This window comes from Mustela nivalis (genome assembly GCF_964662115.1).
Source record: "Mustela nivalis genome assembly, chromosome: 4".
NCBI classification, from domain to species: Eukaryota; Metazoa; Chordata; class Mammalia; order Carnivora; family Mustelidae; genus Mustela; species Mustela nivalis.
The window spans coordinates 149,819,901-149,842,400 of record NC_139023.1 but is presented as its reverse complement, the minus strand read 5'-3'; the positions used below and the strand labels follow the sequence as shown (position 1 = coordinate 149,842,400).

The following is a 22,500-nucleotide window of genomic DNA, read 5'->3' as shown; positions in this document are numbered from 1 at the left end:
TGATTATTTCTTTTTTCCTAGTAACTAGATCTCTATAGTATTGGGTAATTAAAGGAGAAAATAAGATAATCATTGTTTGCTTGTTTAACCTCTTCTCCCCTCAGAACATTTGTAAATGGCTCTTCTGTATCTAGTCCTATACAACTACACCATGGGGACAGGATTCTCTGGGGAAACAACCACTTCTTCAGGTATGACATTATTCATGGCTCTTAAAGAGAGATTATTGAAGATTATACTCTGAAACAGAAGAATGTATGGTAAGAATGTTAAGGTAAACTTAACTCCATAAAAAGTACACATTGTTTTGTACATATATATTTACTGACTGTTAATGGTTCTTTCACTATATGCTTTGAACCTGAGAGACGTACAAACAATACCCTCAGTCTGTTGAGCCACTGCCTTCAGCTCAGGGTTCTGGGATCAAGTCCCGCATCGGGCTCCTTGCTTGGCAGGGAGCCTTCTTCTCTCTGCCTCTGCCTGCTTGTGCGCTTGTGCAGGCTCGCTCAATCTCTCTCTCTCTCTCTGACAAATAAATAAATAAAAATCTTAAAAAAAAATACCCTCAGAAAAAACAAGGAGTTTGCTTACTTATTTTTTTTCCATTTTATTTCCCAGTGCAAGATGATTGTTTTGCCATCTGGTGTAAGAATTCATTAATTTTTTTTTTCTGACGTGCTTATCTTTTTATTTATTTATGTGTTATTGGAAAAGAGTAGTTTTAGTTCCTGTAGTCATAAAATAAAGTTTGTATTTCATTTAGGAGTGTTTTTGACTGCAGGTAATGGCAGACTTGACTACAATGGCTTAAATAATTTATTTCACTGACCAAGTAAGAAATCCGAAGGTGGATGGTTGTTGGCGTTGGCTAAACCTCTCAAAACTGTCAGAGCAGAAGGCTTGTCACTGTCTCTTTGTCTTAGCATGTCCCTGTGGTCTAAAGATGGCTACACCACTCTAGGTATCAAAGCAGCATCCAGGCACATATGAAGAAAATGAGGGAGAAGGGTGGTGGTTCTTAAGCCCTATCTGCTTGATCAGAAATGGCAGAAGTCTTCCCAGAGCCCCCAGCAACCTTCCATTTTTGTCTTGTTTGGTAGAATTTGCTCCTTAACTACAAGGGAGGCTGAGAAAGTGGCAGTGCTGGGACTGCACACACTGTTTTCCCTAGAAAACTGGTGTTGGTTTGCTAGGGAAGGGCAGGCTGAGGTTGTACAGAACTACAGACCTGGTTTGTTCTCTTCCTGTCACTGGTCACCATGCTTGGGACATCAGACTGACTTTTCTTACAGTTAATGGAGATCCTTTGCTTGTAGGCCAGTCGATATTTTGATTACTGGAAAAAGAATTTTCCACTGAGTATATGGAAAATATTTTTCATTTTTCTCCTTCCCAAACTAAATCAGGTGTAAACTACTTGGATTGGTTTTCAAAGCTTTCCAAGTTTGAGATACATTGATCTTTCCAGCATTAACTCCCATAACTTCTGCTATGCAAATTTTGTGTGCCTCTATGTTTTTTCATTCATAATTTCTTCAGAGACTGTGAGAGTTTCCATTTCCACATCTCTTCTCATGCTGTTCCTACTTTTAAAGCTTGGCTCAAATTACTTCCTACTGTGTCATCTTTTCTGTTGTTATTCTAGTGGTCCTCAGCTTTTCTTTAATACCTAGCCTATCACAGTCATGTGGCCCCAAGTTGCATGGTCTGTTGTAACTATTTGTGCTTGAGTGTGTGTTTATTTCTACTACCAGAAGATAAAATTCCTGAGTACAGTAATTGCCTTATACTTAGATGGTACCCCTTGGCATCTAGCAAATGCCAGTGTTTAATGGATGGAATAAGTGCGTATCTTTATTTTTAAAATAATATTCTCCCCACCCCACAAGACTGAATTTGCCTAAAAAGAAAAAGAAAGCAGATAGAGAGGATGAGGAACACGACACGTCCATGAAGAATGATACCAGCTCTGAGCAGCTGGATATAGACGGAGACTCCTCCAGTGAGGTGTCCAGTGAAATCAACTTCAATTATGAATATGCACAAATGGAAGTTACCATGAAGGCTCTGGGGAATAATGGTAAGTAGATCTGCTGTGCATTTTAGAATCTTTCTAAAGTCGATGAAAAGTTAAAAATGTTTGTAACTGAGGCCTTTTAAATGTTAACAAAAAAGGAAATCTTTATGTTATTCTCTATATTCTTTTAATTTATTACATTTGTAAAAACCTTTCATTCTTTCAGCCTTGAGTACAAATTGCTGCACACTTTGTTCTCACTGATAGAATTTCTCAGGTGTGAAATTTGACTGCCACTGTCACTCACAGCTTACATGTAGAACATACAGTAGACCTGCTTTTCCTGTGTGGAAGACAGTTCGGCATGTATCTGAGAGAAGAGATGATATGATGAGTAGCAGGGACTAAGGACAACCAAGTTTAGTCCAAACTATCTTCAAGAATCTTCATTTAGGGGTGCCTGGGTGGCTCAGTGGGTTAAGCCTCTGCCTTCAGCCTAGGTCATGATCTCAGGGTCCTGGGATTTAGCCCCACATCGGCTCTCTGCTCAGCAAGGGGCCTTCTTCTTCCTCTCTCTCTGCCTGCCTCTCTGCCTCCTTGTGATCTCTCTCTCTCTCTGTCAAATAAATAAACAAAATCTTTAAAAAAAAAATCTTCATTTACTAGTTAGGATGACAAACAGCATAGCAATATAGAACCACATGGGAAATCTGTTGTGTTGTACTGTGACCGTTCTTTGATTATTTACCTTTTTTAAAAAAAAAACCTTGTTTAGATCCAATGCAGTCCATATTGAATAGCCTAGAACAACAGCATGAAGAAGAAAAACGATCTGCGTTGGAGCGCCAGAGGCTTATGTATGAACATGAATTGGAGCAGCTACGAAGAAGGCTGTCTCCTGAGAAACAGAACTGTCGTAGTGGGGACCGGTTTTCTTTCCACTCACCCAGTGCTCAGCAGCGATTGAGACAGTGGGCTGAAGAGAGGTAGGCTCATGGGGCCTTTAGTATGTGTGCATAGCATAGGCTCAACCCTTTAACTCACCTACGTAAGATGGTGTGGAGAAATCTAGACATTATTTGATAAAGAATTATAGAATTATATTAAGAGAGACTGTTACAGCTTCAGAACCATTTGTATGATCTTTTTTTTTCATTTTTGAGAAAAAACAGGAATCTTCCATTTATATTGATTTATTTAAAGTTTTCCATGTTAGGTGCTGTCCCATTTTAATTTGTATGGCTTTTGGATTTGAATAAATAAGTATTTGTACTTAGAAGTTATACTTTATCATTGTATCATACTTCAGGTTGTGAAGCTTGGGTAGATGCTTTTTAAAAAAAAGGAAAAAAAAGAGAGGTGGTTATCTGGACTGATTAGCTCAGGTGGGTAAAGCATGGTGCTAATGAGATGCAGATTGCAAGCTTGAACTCTATACGGGCTAATTAGCGTTGCACTAAAATGTCTCGTCCATGGTTACAGACTGTACTTAACTAACCTCTTGCTATTCCAAGTTTGGTCTGCAGACAGGCAGCATCCCTATCAGGTGGAGACTGATAGAAGTGTGGCCTGTCCGGCCCCACCCCAGACCTACTGAGTCAAGCTATTTCGGTTTTTAAGATCCTTGGGTGATCTGTATACACAGTCAAGTTTTCAAAGCACTGTCCTAATCAGTGGCCAGCTTGTTACATGAGCGTGTGCCAGTACTTACAGCATAGCCCAGATACAAGTGCGTGCATGGGTCGGTGTCAGTCATACATTTCCTGTGTGCACAAGGCACTTGTAAAGCTTGGTTCGCAGTTTGGCATTAACATATTGTGTACTACATGATATTCCCATGTGCTGCTTGATTGTTATCTCCTCCCTCCCCCGCCTTTTTTTTTTTTAAAGAGAAGCAACACTGAATAACAGCCTGATGAGGCTGAGGGAACAAATTGTGAAAGCCAATCTGTTGGTGAGAGAAGCTAGTTACATTGCAGAGGAGCTGGATAAAAGAACAGAGTATAAAGTGACCCTGCAGATTCCAGCCTCCAGCCTGGATGCCAACAGGAAGGTGAGGTTGCCGGTAATGGAAGAGACAGACACAACCACTGCAGAAAACTGCTGTTTCACCAGTGTTAAATACCAGTGGGTGTGTCCTCATCCCCACCTACCCTTTCTGCAGTCTTCATCCTTTTGTACTTGTTCTCCTCTCTCAAGTAGAATTCACTTGCTTTTAATTCTTTGCCTTTGTGCATAGTGTCCTTTGTCCACTAGAATATCCTCTCCACCTCCTCCTACCACACCCGACCGATTTATTCCATTCAGCTCCCTTTCATCAGTCTGTTTCTGTGATTTCTGGGAAGTCTTTCCTGATGAGTCTTCAGAAAGTGGGTTTTCCCCTTCATTCCTGTGCCATCCTACAACCCTCCTCCTTTAAGTTCCGTGTTTAGTTGATATTTACATGTCATTTTCAGTTGCGAATAGATTGTTCTGCAAAACTGTTTAGTAGTTGTTTCTTGTATGTATTCATGATCACAAATCTTTTTTTTTCTCTTGGTATAATGTAATCACCTTAATAAAATGTAGGGGGAAAGCCCCATCAAAATTTTCTATCCTTGCCATCCATGTTATTTAGACCCTTTTCTAATTCTCAATCATATTCATACATAATTTTGATGGTATATAGAGTTTTATATCAGATAAATACTTTGAGGGATAAATAAAAATATTTTAAGCAAATAAATTTTATATTCAGATAAATATTTTGTTTCTCCCACAGTATTTGATACAGCAAAGCTTTAATGAATGTTTGGGTTTTCTATTCTGCAGTCAAATGCTCTACCACTGAGCTATACCCCCTGGGTTTTCTATTCTGATTTGGTAGCAAGGACCACTTTCTTTTTCTTGTGGCATCATAGCCTCAGGGTCAGTATTTTCATAGAGTAGATATTTGGCAAATAGGTTGCTTAATGTTTTGAGTAAATACAGTTATTGTAAACGTGATGCACTCATTGCTTTATGGAAACTTGCCTTTTGATACATATTCTGTGTGTGATTTGAACTTAGAACTTTATGTTGCTTATTGGTATTTGTAGGGCAAACCATGGGTACACTGGGAATCAGACAAAAAGCGGTAGAGGAAAGCCAATCATAGGCAGAAGGTATATGGCTTAGTTTTCTAGACGACTGAGCAGAGCAAGGTCTCTTCCATTCTGTAGTGTCTGAGTTGGAAAAACAGAAACATAACCATTTTATCCCCTTGAAGCATGACTGTCTGTAGCCCTTTTCTGCGTATCCTGGCTCAGGCTTTGTTGGAAAGAGTAACCTTGCTCGCTTCTGGGCAGCCAAGTCAGTACCCAGAAGTGACACAAGTCATTTTGGGCTTCTCTGTCTCTCCTACACACCTGACAGTGTGTTCGCGGGACTGTTTGCATGGCTGTTAGAGATGATGCCTATCGCTGGAATCAAGGCAGCCATTGTTAACATGTTAACAGCTACTAATCTATGCTATTATTGATTTAATAGATTAGTATTTTCCGATTTCACCCAGAGAGAGGAGCTGGACAAGGAAGTATTTCTTAAGGAGAGAGTCCTTTTTAACTCAGGCTGGATCTTTCCTCATTTATCCAAGATGACCTTTTGTTTTTGGTACCAGAAGGGTTCATTTCAGTTCATGTCTTGCCCCTGCTGTGAACTCTGTTCTTTGTTCTGGTCTAACTCCTGGCTTTGTACTCCTCTCTCTCTCTCTCTCACTTTCTCTTTCTCTCTCTCTCTCTCGTGATTTTGGTAAGAGAAATTTCTTTTTTTTCTTTGTTCCAGTTCTTGTTATAGTTGCTGGAGGGCCAAGTCTTGATGCTGCAGGATATCGCTGGCTGCCGTTTCCTCCCTGTTCTAGTATTCTCCACCTACAGTACCACTCCGTGTGGATCCCTGATGAGCTTTTTGTATTTATTCCCTAGCAGGCTGGGTAGAAGGTAGAAGGGCCTTTAGAGTAGAGAGAATGGCAATTTTTGAGCTTCAGATTTCAGAATCTTTGTTTCATTATGTGCATTCTCTTTCTTTGAAATGATTATAGACAAGATGGTAAAGCAGCGTTGGTGTATTTAACAGTTCCCTGAAGTTCTGAGTAGACCAGGTTCAAACAGTTGATAATTATCCAATAAATCTAAACTGATTAGATAACTGATAGATACGTCTCTACACATGGGGTATTTTTATTTTCTTCTTGTGGTTTTAAAAGTTTAAAAACTGTTTCCATATTAAAAACACATTGCTTTGGGGTGCCTGGATGGCACAGTTGGTTGGGCATCCAATTCTTGGTTTCAGCTCAGGTCATGATCTCAGGGTCTTGAGTTCAAGCCATGTCATGTCAGGCCCTGAGCTCAGTGTGGAGTCTGCTTGAGATTTTCTCTGTCCCTCTTCCTCTGACCCTCCCACTTGTGTTCTCTCTCTCTGTCTTTAAAATAAATAAAATCTAAAAAAAAAAAACCCCAAAAGCAAAAAACCCACCTTGCTTTTACAAGCTGGAAAAACTTCATTAAATTTTAGGTTTTTTTCTGGGGAAATTCACATAACATAAAATTAACCACTTTGAAGTGAATATTTCAGGGGTACCTGGGTGGCTCAGTTGGTTAAGAGTCCAACTCTTGATTCTGGTCATTGTGAAAGGGCACTGAGAGTAGAGCCTGCTTTAAGATTCTCTCTCTGTCTGTCCCTCCCTCCTCCTCTCTTTAAAAAAAAAAAAGAAAAAGATAAAGCGAACTATTCGGTGGCATTTTGTCCATTCACAGTGTTGTGTGACCAGCATCTTTAGTTCATACTGTTTTTATTTATTGGAGAGAGCAAGACAGAGATAGTGAGAGAGGACAGGAGCAGTGAGAATCAGGCTACCCCACTGAGAAGGGAGCTGGATGCAGGACTCGATCCCAGGACCCTGGGATCATGACTTGAGCCGAAGGCAGCTGCTTAACCAACTGAGACACCCAAGCAACCCATACTGTTTTTTTAAAATTTTGTATCTAAAGTGTGTGTGTTTACAGATGGATATAATTTGTTGCCTCCATTTACCATTTACAGTTTGCTCTTTTAAACATTTTCTGTTTTGTACCACATGAAGATACTACCCATTCAAAAAAATTTTTTAAATTCAAACTATTAAAGGGTAAAAGATCATTTCCTAGCTGTCCATCAGTCCAGCAGACTTTCCCTTGTCATTCAATGCTTATGACTCTTTTTCCACCCATAGATTATCTGGCCAGATGATGGCTTGAATAAAACCTTTTTGATTTCCCATTAAACATGATTTAATCTTTCGGGTTTTAAATTTAAATTTATATCCCATTTACTATAGGAATAACCTATATGAATAATTTACTATATAAATTTATTTTTTAAATTACATCTAACTTATATACTTAAATTTAAATTTTGATCGCAGCTGAATATAATGGCATTTTATTAAGCTTAAAAGGTTCCTGAGAAGTTTTGCGGTGAACTGAATAGAGAAGGATAGCAATTCCGTTTTGGTTGATGACATTTGACTGGTGGGTATAGAATGTTCAGGGTTGGCTTCCATGGTGGATATCTTTGTGTTTCACATGGTCACTCTTACTGTTTTACAGCGAGGCTCTCTTCTTAGTGAACCTGCAATCCAGGTGAGAAGAAAAGGAAAAGGAAAACAGATTTGGTCTTTAGAAAAACTGGACAACAGGTTGCTGGATATGAGAGACCTTTATCAGGAGTGGAAGGAGTGTGAAGAAGATACCCCGGTAAGTTATCTGAGAAAAAGGACCAAACTGGTCATCATAGAAGAAGCCAAGCAGGAAGGAGCTTACCCATTTTTAGGGAAGAATTGTTCATTCTGCTAAAATAGTAATCCTGTTTCCAGAATAATTTTAATCCTCTAAATTGGCTAATCAAGAATCTTAATAACCTATTTTTCTGGCATCTTCTTTCTTCTTCTTCTCTTTTGCATTCTCTGGATTTCTAGTAGACTCTTCTACATTCCATTCTGACCTCTGTTGGTGTCACATTTGTCTGCTTCTGTACTGGACTATAAATTTACTTAAGACAAAGACCAGGCCTTATTATCTCTCTTCCCATTTCCCTACACATTTAACCTCACAAATAGAAACCTGCAGTATCTCTTTTTTTAATAGAACATCAGTGGTATCTTAATATTTATACTACTAAGAGCACATTTGGAAGGAGTTTTGATCCTACAGTGGGTATGAAAGAGCTGTACTCTGGAACTTTCTCCTCAAGTTGCAGGTTTTCCCATTTAGGTCAGCCATGTACTTGTGCATATTTTAAAACAGAAATACATGTTATGTATATTTTTACAGTTTATAAATACTGCTGGTGTTGCTTCCACATAGAGTTGTTTTCTTAGCCTCTTATTTTTTATTTTTATTTTTTTAGCCTCTTGTTTTTTAAAAAAATTTGTCCAGATTATCATCAATAAGATTGACTTTTTGTAGTTAGATGACATTTTTTCTTAAATTTTTTTCCTTCTTTCTTCTGTACTTCTCTTGTATTTCAGCCCAGAAATAAAACATCAATAAATTACAAAAAAGTAAACCACTCTCGTGGAAGGGGGTCAGCTCTCCTTAGGAGCCCTGCATCTTATCATTTGGCAGGAACGAGTGCAATAAACATGAATGAAAACTGAAGAGTACTTTTGTGCACTTGACTCCTTTTTCTAGTCATTGGTTTTCCTCTATTTTCATGGCAAGATTTCCACATAAAGGAGAAGAGAAACGTCATGATACATTATTAAGATGACTGTCATGGGTGAAAGAGGCTGACCACCATTCTGATGGGAGAGAGGAAGAGAAAGTCTGTTTAATCCAGTGCTGTGCTTAAGCTAAATTTCATGACTTTATGAGAGGCATCAATAAGTGGTAGTAGGTTGAATTAATTCATTTTAAGTGATTTCTGAAATTGTGATGTTCCAAATCTCTTTAAAGGTCATACGGTCTTATTTCAAGCGTGCTGATCCATTCTATGATGAGCAGGAAAATCACAGTCTCATTGGGGTGGCGAATGTTTTCCTCGAGTCCCTCTTCTATGACGTGAAGTTACAATATGCTGTTCCAATTGTCAACCAGAAAGGAGAGGTTCGTTTTCTCTTCATGCCTTGTGTCCCTCAGAGAAAAATTTAAGAAACAGTGGGGTGGTGACAGTATATTGCTGTGACTCTTTTTCATTAATAATGACAAGAGCTGTTTATGTGTATTATTAATACTTGTGTTTCCATCTGCTTGACGGGAATTATTCCAAAAACTTTGAGGGAAAGTAGCTGGTAGCACCTAGGCTTCTAAGTTCTCATTTACCAGTAACCCAACCATTTGACTCTAAACAGAAGAAAAAACAAAATCTGGAACCATTACCTGCTTTTCTGTTGTTCCAGGTGGCAGGTCGGCTGCATGTCGAGGTGATGCGAATCAGTGGTGACATTGGGGAAAGAATTGCTGGAGGTGATGACACCTCAGACCTCTCCTGTGATAAGGAAACCCAGGAGAATAGACTTGTGTGCATGGTAAGTCCCAGTTTCATTTAGAAGCAGTGTTAGTGCAGCTGATTTTGAGGATTGTGGCTATTTAGACAATAAATACTGTGTTCTTTTTCGAACTTTGAAATGTCTGTCTCTAAATAAACCTTTTGTGGTGGTATTCCAGAAACCATATTTCATCATATATATTGATTTACCAGTTAGCCAGGTAATTCCACTGTCTTCCTCCGTGAAGTCTTGCATAAGTCACCTCTTTCTTCTGGAACATTCTGCTCCAAAGTTACATGGATTTCTGTTTATCTGAACTTCTCTCTAGAGAAGCACACTTTTTTCATGTAAGTTTCCTCCTCCTGTTGGACCTCTTGACTTCTACTGATGCTCAAGATTTATCGTAGCCCTGATCCTGTTCCTAAGTTCCTACTGTAATCATTCTTCACACTGTTCTTTCTCACGTGTTTTGTTCCTCTTCATCCATGTGCCTTTGCGTATGCTATTTGAGCATGTGGCAGTCTCAAACCCTGCTCTTTCTGTCCTTCCCAGGTATGCCATTCGTGCATACTGTTGCACGTTATCTGTCAGACGTCATACTGGAAATATAAAGATGAATGAGACAGGATTTCTTCTCTTAAGGAGCAACCTGTGTATTTTTTGTGAGTGTGTAGAGGGACACACATGTGAACAGAAGACTCCAATATTGTGTGACCCAGGTGCTCTGAGAGAGGTAGACAAGAGATGTTTGGGGACAGAGAGGAGAGGTAATTAATTCAGAGAGTAAAGTCTGAGGAAAATTTCTGGAAACATGACTCAGAGTGAACTTGAAGGAGAGCATGTTATGTAAAACTCTTTCTCCATAGGGTGCTGTGCTTTTCTCATGGATAATTGGTAGGTAGATTTTAAGGAGGTAATTGCATTCCTAAACTCTTACTCAATAGGTGTAGATAGTGCTGTCTGTGTCACTCATTATGACACTGAAAAATATCCCCTCATACATTTCCAAACACACCCTAGCTAGTCCAGCCTGCCATCCATTGAGAATCACTGGAGGAACTAGTTAAATGATTTTTGAGGAAGAGAAATCCTCAAGGGTTATAGGAACAGTGTACAAGTGAGAAGAAGACCGTTCAAAGATGCAGTGAAAAAAGCCTAAACTTAATTCTAATTTCATAATCCATCCTCGGTCCAGTCCTGTATCTCAGTAAGTATTTCTAGAATTGGAGTTGATACTGAAAGGAGAAAGTGAGGCATTTGCTGAAAGCTATGGGGAAGCCTTAGCTGTTTAGAGATGGGCTTTTTTCCGTGGGTCTTTGCATTTATTAAGAAGGCCTCAGATGGGCTTAAATGGGTAGGAGAAGAATAAATGAAACAAGATGGGATTGGGAGGGAGACAAACCATAAGTGACTCTTAATCTCACAAAACAAACTGAGGGTTGCTGGGGGGAGGGGGTTTGGGAGAAGAGGGTGGGATTATGGACATTGGGGAGGGTATGTGCTTTGGTGAGTGCTGTGAAGTGTGTAAACCTGGTGATTCACAGACCTGTACCCCTGGGGATAAAAATATATGTTTATAAAAAATAAAAATTTAAAAAAATTTAAATTTAAAAAATTAAAAATAAATAAATAAATAAATAAAAGTTTAAAAAAAAAAAAAAAAAAAGAAGGCCTCAGATGTTTAAGATGCTTCAGAATGTAGGGGGGAGAATTCTTAGTTCACTAAAAGGTTAATCTTTGATGGTGTTATTCTTGCTTTTAGAACATTTTTTTCTGAAATGATACGGTTACCAAAGGTTGAGACATAGGCTCGATGACTCCATAATGGCCCATTTCAAAGGTGACAGATTAGTAAACGCAGCTGTATAAAAGTTAACCTCAGTACAAGGATACTGTCTCACTTGGGAAAGTCACCACTGAAAAAAAGTAGAATATCCTGGGTAACATAAGCTTTTTTTGTTTTTTTGTTTTGTTTTGTTTTTAAAGAAAAAACAAAGTTAAAATATCTTGACACTGTTTTAGTGGAAGATAGCAAACATATACAAAAGTAGTGAGAAACCTCCCTCAGCATCAACTCACCATCAGTCTTACTTCGTTCATCTGCCTAAGCCTCTCTGTGCTGTCCCCTTGCCCTGGGTGATTTTGAAGCTATTCCAGACATGGTATTTCATGTCTGTTAAGTATGTATCTCTAAAAGAAGAGTACTTAAAAAAACACATTATATCATAACTAAAAATGAGTACTTAATATGAGATACTCAAGTCAAGTTCCTTGATTGTCTTGTTTGCAGTGTCTCTGACATTTATCCTAATCTTTAGGCACCGACACTTGCGCTTGCTTGCTTCTTCTCTCTCATTCTCTCTCTTTCTCTCATATTGTACAGTTTATTTATTGTAGATACTGGGTTGTTGTCTTGTATTTTCTTATAATCTGGATTTGGCTGATTGGTATTATTTAATGTATTAAGATGCGTTTGCTGTAAATTGGTAGTTAGATACGAAGGTGTAAGGGGAATGGGTAGTAAGGACATTTTATAGGTAGTGGTGTGTTCTGCCATCAGAAGACACACCATCTGGTGTCCTTTGAGGGATGTTAGCAGTCATTGATGATTATACCTAGATATTTCATGAGAAGTTAGAAAAGAATGATACTATAACCCTGTCACTTCTCATTCATTACCTAGAATTCTTTTCTAGAAAGAGTCATCCTATTTCAGCAACTATTTGCACCTCAGAGATACAATTTTGTAGAGGAAGGGCAGGGTAAATGCTCCATTTTTTTCTCCTTTTTTAAAAAAAAACATCATTTTCAAAATAATTGTCTCCTACTAATATACAAAAGTGACTAGTGAGATTTTATTTTGTTTTTAGTCCAAACTAAACTAAACTCGTTATAAACTCTTTGGTGTAAGTATATTTGATGTGTTTTGATCTGTATATTTATTACCTGTCTCAAAGCTCACATGATCCCATCTTTGACCTGTGGGCTCCTCTCTGGAGTCCTTTTGACACAACCCTAACTGTCATAAACTATATAGGCTAGCTTTCTTGCTTTCTGGTATGAGGAATATTCTGTCTAGTCCCATCCTAGACGTTTCCTATCCTAGCCTGGAATCAGCCAGCTCTCTAAGGAACCTGGTTCCTTTCAGTGGGAAGTGGTTTTTAGAGACTATATTCTAAGCATGTAATAGTCTTTTGTATTGAAGAAGGAAGACAGACTGTATGACAGTAAACACAATATAGGTGGAAAAAATAAAATCAGTCTGGGACACGTAACAATAATAGGTGATAAGTACCACCAGCTTATAAAAGCAGTTTCTGGTTCTGTTTTTCTATGATGAAAATAAGTATGCACATATTAACATGTTGATATTTTAAATTACATTAAATTAAATGAGTATGTTTTAAAACCCTAAGTAGCATGTCTTCTGACATTCCTGAGCTTTATAGTGAGCAGTGGCAAGTCAAAGTCTGTGGTATTCTGACACCTTGTGGTGATTTTGATTTATGTATGCAGAAACTTAAAAAAACAAACAAAAACTGTATTCTGGATATCAGAATAGTCTCATTCCTGATATTCTTCATTCCTGGCAATCTTATTCCTGATAAGTTGCCTTTAGAATATAGATCAGCATATGAAATCTTATCATTTATTTCGACCTTAAAATTGAGATAGATTTCTTAGAAAAAATACTGGCTTTCAGAAGGAATTTAATCATAAGGAAGTATGTTTCCAACATCTGTCCACTCAATGCTTTGATGTGTTTTCATTCATTTTATTCCATTGATATGGTCAGTTCTCACTCCAGTATCATTAGGTAGCTATCCTGTTTCACGTAGGAGAAGTCTCAGCCTAAGAAAACTAAGAATTTAATCTGCTTAAAAACAGGAACTAATATATGGCAGAGTTTTATTTAGATCTATATTCTACAGAAATCTTGTAATTTTTTAAAAAGATTTTATTTATTTATTTATTTATTTATTTAATTTATTTGACAGAGATCACAAGTAGGCAGAGAGGCAGGCAGAGAAGGAGGAAGGAAAGCAGGCTCCCCTGAGCAGAGAGCCTGATGCGGGACTCAATCCCAGGATCCTGAGATCATGATCCAATCCGAAGGCAGAGGCTTAATGCACTGAGCCACCCAGGCTCCCTGAAATCTTGTAATCTTATCAAATATCATGTTGTCTCACCTTGAAGAATATAATAAAAAATTTTAAACACTTAATGAAAAAGTGATGGTTTTTAGAATGAACAAAAAATTAATTGCCGAACACTGAATTCTCTGTTGGGTTTATATTAGTCAGTCTGTTTTTTTGTAGCCTGTTATGGAATTGCTGTCTAAATGTTTCGAACTGTTGTTGCCATTGGGAAAAATGAGTAAAAATAGGAGTTCTCAACCATTGCTTACCCATTATGTACCTGGTATAGAAGAAAAAAGTCATCTGATTTGCCTGATATTCTATGTTACTATTAATGCTTCCTGAAACATTAAGACAATTGCATTTGTGATTGTATTTGCTGAACTGTCATCAACTTTGGTCACACATTCAATTTTATTTTTTGATAAATTTATTTACTGGAGGCACAGCATATTATGCAATGAGCAGGAAGTGATCAAGTGAAGAACATAATAAATGATCAATGCTCAGTCATATGAAAGTCAGCCCATAATCAATTAAAAAGTCAATTTAGTTTGGGTTCATTAATTTTAGAGTTTAGTTTCCTTCATAGTTGGGAGTTTTGGAACATCACAACTTACCACAAAAATTGGAGCTTAAAAATCAAGCTGACACTACCTGCCAAAAGCAGTATTTAGAATTTTTGACTGCTTTAAAATCCATTATGGGCATTTATTCCTGGCACATTTGGGTCTGATTAGACATGTATTTCTAATTACGTGTTGTTATCACAAAACCTTACACTCCTGCAGTCCAGGGCACATTTCCTTTGATTCATCTCCCCTAAATTTGCATGGAGAAGGCCCTCCGTAAGAATTGGTACAGAGGTGGTCAGCATTCACCGTCTTTAATCCCCTTCCCTTCACCCCTCCTGATCTTCAGAGTATATCTGGATGCCTTTAAAATTTAACAAAAAATCCTCTAGTAGCATATAACTTTCTACTTAGAATCTTATTCTTTTCTAGCCTTCAGAATATCAAATAAATGGTTTTCTGCTCTTTACTGAATATTCCCTTTTGGCACATATGCTGATTTCATTCTTCATTCATCATTCTTAGCAATCTTATGTTTTTGGGATATATCCATAGTTAGCCAAATTCATATCATTGATTGGTATTGATGGTTGAGAACTTCCCTTTTCTGAGTTTATTATTATTATTATTATATGATGATGATGATGTTATAAGAAACTAGAATTGGCCTGTAAATGTTTGAAAACATCCAAGTTTATAGTCAAGGTCATTTTACCCTCTGTCAATGTCTCACTAAATATGACAGTTGTTGTCACCATTTCCCAGATGAAGAAATACAGCCCCAAAGTGAAGGGGATTTGGTCAACAAAAACCAGTAGTGACACAGTCAAGACTGGGACCCATTATCTAACTCAAGATACTTGTACCTTTTCTGAGTTAAAAACAGAGCCTTCCCTTTCCTTCAGGTTAAAATACTCCAAGCCACTGGGTTGCCACAGCATCTGTCCCACTTTGTGTTCTGTAAGTACAACTTTTGGGATCAACAGGAGCCAGTAATTGTTGCACCTGAAGTTGATACCTCTTCCTCCTCTCCTGTCAGCAAGGAGCCTCAGTGCATGGTTGTCTTTGATCATTGCAATGTAAGTTTGTTTTCCAGACTGGGCCAGCATTTGATTACTTAGGTAAAAACAAAACTGTAAATTGAGCATTATTTTGTTACTAATTTGATATCAATATATATCTTGTATCAGAGTTTCTTAGAGTGTAATTGGAGTCAGAAACCGAAATGTCATCAATACATTAAATACCTTAAATTAACACAGTGTTATATGTCAGTTATATCTCGGTAAAGCTGGGTGACAGATGCTAAAGTGTCAGTGCTTTTAACTCTTCCTCCACAGTCAAAATTTACTTTTGTGTGAATATGGATACAGCTGACCCTTGCCCAACACAGGTTGTAAATGTGTTTCCTCTTCCTTTTGGTTTTCTTTTTTAAATTTTTAATGTTTTACTTACTTTTAATTAATTAATTTTGGGGTGGGGAGGGGCAGAGGAAGAGAGAGAGAATCAAGCAGGGTCCATGCAGAGTGTGGAGCCTTCTGTGGGGTTCAGACTCATGACCCTGAGATCATGACCTGAGCCAAAATCAAGGGTTGGATGCTTAACTTACTGAGCCACCCAGGCACACCCCCTTCCCCCGCTTTTAGTTTTCTTAATAACATTTTCTTTTCCCTAGCTTACTTTATTGTAAGAATGTGGTATACAATATACATAACATACAAAATACGTGTTAATCAACTGTTTATGTTATTGGGAAGGCTTTCTGGTCAAAAGTAGGCTATTAGTAATTACATTTGGGGGGAGTCATAAGTAATGTGTGGATTTTTGACTGCACAGGGGTTTGGTGCCTGTTATTCCAACATTGTTTAAGGGTCAACTCTATATACCCTTCTCAAAGGAACCCATGTTTTGTATTAGACTACTGGAGAAATTGTCATCTAAAAAGTTTAAGAAACTGGTATTTAGAGAAAGTGAAGATAGAAAAGAGACAAGAATGAACTTTATCGAATACCTAATGCTCTGCTAAGCACTTTATGATATTCTTTCATTTGATCTTTATCACGGTTGTATTTGATAATGGTATTTTTTTGTTTCAGCAGAAGCATCTGGTACAGAGGAATCAATTAACCCATGGCTAGTCAGACTCTTGATCGTTTTTTTTTCCTTAACTGTACCACAATTAATCCATCTCATTGTTTTCAAGGGAGTGGTCTCTTTCTAATCTATTTAAAACATAGAAATACCTTTAGTGTGTTAAAGATTGAAAGAGAGTGATAGTGAAAGAGAAATATAGGTCCTATGACTTTTTACAATAAACTGTTTTAGAGCTTAGTAATTACTGTAAAATGCTATCATATATATCTTGTAAATATGGGCAGATTGGGAGAATTTTTAAAAATTAGGTGATTTTATTTGCACTGATGATCATTATTTATTTCCTTACTCTCCTGTTATTAGAGATTAAAATTAACTTCCTAAAAGCTAGGAAAAATTGTTACTGTAACGCATCTATTGTTACCATACTGCATCTAATAACTTTTATATCAAGACATTGTAGATCATTGTTGAAATTCTTAATATAATTATTAGTACTTTAAAAATAGCTTCCTAAATTTTGCTAAGAAAACAGAATATAATGCTGGTCCTTCAAAATAAATTTTCAAGGTGAAAAATATTTTTAAAAATCAGATTTATAATTATGTTTGAAGTCAAGAACGTTAGACCATCTGAGCATTCATTATGCACATTAGATGACAGTTATGTTCTATAACCAAAACATTTTTTTTTTTTCATTTCTTTTCTCTATGAAGTGGGTGTATGGCAGTGGATATAAGTGATCATAAGGTTACCAGAAAGTACTTCCTCCTCTGTAATTATTTTCTTTCAGGAGTTTTCTGTTAACATTACTGAAGACTTCATTGAACATCTTTCAGAAGGGGCATTGGCAATTGAAGTATATGGCCATAAGATGAATGATCCTCGGAAAAACCCAGCCCTGTGGGATTTGGGGATTATCCAAGCAAAAACACGCAGTCTTCGAGACAGGTGAATTTTGGATATCCTTCTGATTCCATTTATAATTTTGAAGACTTGCTAGAGATTAATACTGCCATTTATAAGGATAGCTTTTTCCTGAGCATTACCAGTATTCCAGGGATAGATGCTATTGTTTCCAGGGTATTTATAGCACATTTAAACTTCCTTACAGGAGTGAACTTTGAAGAGTGATGGAAGAGATATTAAATGTGGAGTTAGTTAAGAATAAAGAGTGAATGAATTTTTGGAGAATAGTTGCTTATTCTGAATTACTTTTAGTTAATCAACTGTAGGGAGAATGGATCAAGATATACTCTAGAATCAGGTTTTACTTATGTTGTCTTTAGTGCAGTGTTCTTTCGAAATGCCATCAGTCATGGATGGAGGCAGGTATTTGTACCAGGATTTTTAAAAGAATGTTAAAATGGAATGGCTGAAAGGGGATATTCGTGCTTTCCATCTTATCATAAAAGAGATCCAGATTTTCTTTTTTTCTTGTTTTGGGTTTAGAATGTTTCAGCAAATCCTTAACTAGAATTGAGGTTTTTTTCCTTGATTCTGTTATTAATCTGAGCAAAGATTCTTTTCAAGTTACTAAATTGAGCATATATATCACTACCTTTATCTATGTGAAGATAATCATTGTACTTTCTTCTGGACCTCTGATTACCATATTTAGATTTTTGAGTAACCACTTTGAAATAGATTTGTAATTATACCTTTTTGAAAAAACTGAAGGAACCATTTCTAGTTCTGATGTTAAATTTGTTTAATTTTGGTTTAATTATATTTGGTAGTATATATTTGTATATTACTCATTGAACTACAGGTCATTCTACTGAATTATTCTGTTTGGAGGTCATTATCATTGTTAGTTTCCATGTGAAGGATCCTAAGCTGCCTGTATTGAAATAGAAATGTGTGATTTTCCAAGAACTTTAACTATTTCCTAGATGGAGTGAAGTTACCAGAAAAGTGGAGTTCTGGGTCCAAATCTTGGAACAGAATGAGAATGGCGAATACTGCCCTGTAGAAGTAATTTCTGCAAAGGATGTGCCAACAGGAGGAATCTTTCAACTCCGGCAGGTAACAGAATTGTGGAAGTTATCATTCTGAATGATAATACTCAATTCTTTGGCACTGTAAAGCTTAATACTGGATTCCTGTTAGCAGAAATATCTGATTGGTGATAATGAAATCTAGACTCTCCAAGTCCATCCTTTTATTAAAATTGTCTCCTATTACATATCTATTTCCTTTCATTTAAAAAAATATGCTAATTATAGGGGCACCTGGGTGGGTAGCTCAGTGGATTGAGCCTCTGCCTTCGGCTCAGGTCATGATCTCAGGTCTTGGGATCAAGCCCCGCATCGGGCTCTCTGCTCAGCAGAGAGCCTGCTTCCCCCTCTCTCTCTGCCTACTTGTGATCTCTGTCAAATAAATAAATAAAATCTTTTAAAAACAATTGTTAATTATAATATTTTAAAACCAGCTTCTCAACTTTGAGTAAGCAAAAAGATAAACTTTAAATAATGACTTAGAATTGAATTGCAGGAGACAATAGAAACGTATGATGCAGTGTTACATTAGAATATTTATGAACAGTGTGACATGGCAGAAAGAACGAGCACTTCACAGGCTAGTAACGTGCTAGGGTTCAGTTCTGGTCTCCCACCGTGTAGCCCTAAATCTGTGAGCAAGTTCTGTAACCTCTCAGAACCTTCTCTTAGGTATAAAGTGGAAGTGTGATGATAATACCGACTTTGTAGGACTAGTATGAGGTTTAGAGATACTGTATGTGAAGCACAGTACTTGGTACTTGGAAGGTGAAAGGGTTCTTTTCCTCCCAACACCAGCCATTTGTCTGATTCTCTGCAGGCACCAATGGGGTGTCCCACAATGCAGTTCGGTTTTGTGTCAGATGCCACAGGTTTAAGGGCTCAGACTTAAGCACAAGATTGCCCTCACTGCAGATGCCAGTTGCAAGTATCTGGTCCTCAGTTCTATTCAACGTGGCTACAAAGTCAGGGGTTTGCCCAGCTCTCCTCCCCTTTACTTACTCTTTCTAGTCTTTTTAAATAAAGGATACTACTCAGGAATATCCCAATGGAAGAGGTGCTTGGGACAAAGTCTGGGAAGAGGTATAAGGAGCGTTCATGTCCTCTCAGGGTGTGCCACCCTCGCACCATCTTGATTTGTCCCCAGCCAGGAAGCTCACTGAACCTCATTGTTTGTAGGCTTTTATGGATGTTCATTATGCAGGCATAAAGCTTGGCCATGGGTGATTAACTTATCTCCATACCTTCTCTGCTCTGCACAGAGGTTTGGGGGGGGGGGGGCTGACAGTTACAAACTTCCAGTGAAGGCTTGTTTTTGTTTGTTTGTTTGTTTGTTTGTTTTTTGCTACCAGCCCCCTTCCTAAAGCTACCTGGGGGCCTACCAAGAACTGCCAGATTTAAAGTTGCATCATTAAAAGATACACTTATAATCATTATCGCTCAGGAAGTTCTGAGAGATTCAGGAGCTCTCTGCCAGGACCTGAGGACAAAGACCAAATATCTTTCTGTGATACTGCAGGAGGTATTAAATAAATGCAGCTAAGTAGATATGAATGCCTGCCAGGAATCAGTGTAGCAGAGAAATAGGTAGGAATTGTCACTTAACCGCAAGTGGATTATAATCTGTAAAGCGTTTCTGCTTCCAGCTAAAGAGAAAATATCGTAGAATTTACATGGGAGATTTGGAAATACTTTTTTTTTTTAAAGATTTTATTTATTTATTTGACAGACGGAGATCACAAGTAGGCAGAGAGGCAGGCAGAGAGAGAGAGAGGGAAGCAGGCTCCCTGCTGAGCAGAGAGCCCGATGTGGGACTCGATCTCAGGACCCTGAGATCATGACCTGAGCCGAAGGCAGCAGTTTAACCCACTGAGCCACCCAGGAGCCCGGAAATACTCTTTTTTACTGTACATTACATCAATTCAAAATTTAATAGAATATTATATACCATGATAATTTCTATACTTTAGAACAATGGAAAGATATTAGAATAGCTCTTGAAAATGAATGTTGAAATCATTCAAAGCAGAATATGAGAAAAGGTTAAAGGAAAAAGAAAGTTTACTTAAATGTTTAAGTTCTGAATGTTTCAGAAGGGGAAAGCTGATCAGCATTTGTTCTCTGACCCCAGCAAGTGGGTTTTAGCAAATTCATTCATGTGTGGGCAAAGAACTGAAAGGAAAAGAAAATTAGTTTAAACTATGGCATCAGATATATACATAAAATGGGATTCTTAAGGGTGTGAAGAACATCTTTTTCTGAACATCTGTTAAAGCTATATATATTTCTTTTTTGGATGCCTCAGAAATTTGTTCCCTGGAAGGCAAGACCAGATAATTTTCTGTGGTTTAGTATAAATGGAATATATAAGTATTTGTCCTATTTCTGACAACCTTTACTAAAAAGTGTTCAAAGATGACTTGAGTTCATCAGGAAAGGTTCTTTTTTTTTGAAGGGTGTTGGTCTTGATGTGGATGCTGAATCAGTAGTGCAAAGGCTTTTTTTCATACATAAACAGCAAGAATAAAGACACAATGGTTGGAATTAGGTAAATTTGGGGAGAAAGTAACATGTAGGAAGACCTGGAAAGCAGTAAAAGAGGAGGTTATAGAAGCACATGTGGCTTGTTGATAGAAGGACTTGGATGGTAGGCTCATTTGAATTAAAATATTTCAAAACTAGAACCTACTGTGCTTGAACAGTAAAACAGCAGAGGAGAACTTACTACGTACGCCCTATGAAATTGCCTGTTTTGTAGTTTAAAAGTGCTCAAATATTAGCAGTTACAGGAAGTTCAACCTGTGAGTTTAAGTATACTGTTTAAAAACTTTTCGGTACGCCTGGGTGGCTCAGTTGGTTGGACGACTGCCTTCGGCTCAGGTCATGATCCTGGAGTCCCGGGATCAAGTCCTGCATCGGACTCCCAGCTCCAAGGGGGGTCTGCTTCTCTCTCTGACCTTCTCCTCGTTCATGCTCTCTCTCACTGTCTCTCTCTCAAGTAAATAAATAAAATCTTTAAAAAAAAAATTAAATAAAATAAAAACTTTTCTGTGGGACAGTAGCTGTTCTGGATCTTTCCCTCCTTTTTCTTTCTGTGCCAACCTTGAACCTTCCCCCTACAGTGCCTCGGACTCACCCTCCCCCTACAGTGCCTCGGACTCACCCTCCCAGTGTGAAATAAAACTGTAGCTAATTTGAAATGACTGAACTATTTTAAAATTAAAATGTTTTCTGAGGTACTCTTTCCACAAGATACCTGACACATAATCCTTGGAAAATACTAAATCAAAAACATCTGTAACCCATCTCTTCAAATCTAGTCTTCTGATTAATCATTGCCTAAATTGATTTCCCTGATAACATGAAGCTCTTGGGAATTAAAATCTGATGGAAGAGGGGAAGAGTAACTGACTTAAAGTTAAACATGCAGATTCCATTGTTCAAATTCTGTTTTACATCCCTGAAATTCATAAACTGACTTTGAGGTCGGTATTTTGGGAATATGGAGGATCTTCTTGTAAAATACTACTTCATTATAAACATAGAGGTTTACATTGTGTTTATTATGAAAGTTTATGTAAGACGGAACAGCTTCTCTCTGCTCAATTTTTCATTTTGCAGCCAGGTTTTAAATTATTTGGGATTAGAGTGGTTAATCCAGGGTAGTGGTCATCATTCTTATTTCTGACAGCTTATTTTTAAAAGTAGATCATACTATATTATTGGGTTTGGTAATCTCTCTCTTTTTTTTTAAGGTCTGGTTAACATTGTTTACCATATGCTTTTTTTTTTTTTTTTGAAGAGAGGAAAAGAGAGAATCTTAAAGCAGGCTCCATAGCCAGTATTGAGCCCCATGCAGGACTTGATCTCATGACCCAGAGATCATGAGATCAAGAATTGGACGCTTAACCAACTGAGCCACCCAGATGCCCCAATCATACTTTTTAACTTAATATATCACATATTTTTTCTTCCAGCAATATTTTAATGACTAATATTTTATTATATACACACAGTTTGAATAGTTTTAATATTATATCTTTATTTGTGCCTGGTTTTTTGTTATTCTTAACATATATTGCTTTAAGAGTCCTTATACAATATATGATTATTTACTGAGAACAGATGCCTAGAAAGTTGAATTGCTGGTCAAGGGATCCTTATATTTTTAAGGCAGATTGCCTTGCAGAAA

At 37.5% G+C, this 22,500-nt stretch overlaps 1 protein-coding gene across 5 annotated transcripts in view; it reads left to right on the top strand.

The window, feature by feature from the left end:
* The window catches only part of KIF13B (kinesin family member 13B), a 200,073-nt gene that overhangs the window by 112,260 nt on the left and 65,313 nt on the right, over nucleotides 1-22,500 (top strand). For all 5 annotated transcript variants that reach the window (XR_014310662.1, XR_014310663.1, XR_014310664.1 and 2 more), the window contains 10 exons: nucleotides 105-191; nucleotides 1,893-2,083; nucleotides 2,796-3,006; nucleotides 3,911-4,073; nucleotides 7,624-7,770; nucleotides 8,971-9,120; nucleotides 9,414-9,542; nucleotides 15,120-15,293; nucleotides 17,102-17,259; nucleotides 18,204-18,336. Coding sequence is in view for 2 of the 5 variants with exons in the window: in XM_082726865.1 (XP_082582991.1) it covers nucleotides 105-191; nucleotides 1,893-2,083; nucleotides 2,796-3,006; nucleotides 3,911-4,073; nucleotides 7,624-7,770; nucleotides 8,971-9,120; nucleotides 9,414-9,542; nucleotides 15,120-15,293; nucleotides 17,102-17,259; nucleotides 18,204-18,336 (1,543 nt within the window). In the remaining 3 variants the exon portion in view is untranslated. The remainder of the gene's footprint in view (nucleotides 1-104; nucleotides 192-1,892; nucleotides 2,084-2,795; nucleotides 3,007-3,910; nucleotides 4,074-7,623; nucleotides 7,771-8,970; nucleotides 9,121-9,413; nucleotides 9,543-15,119; nucleotides 15,294-17,101; nucleotides 17,260-18,203; nucleotides 18,337-22,500) is intronic.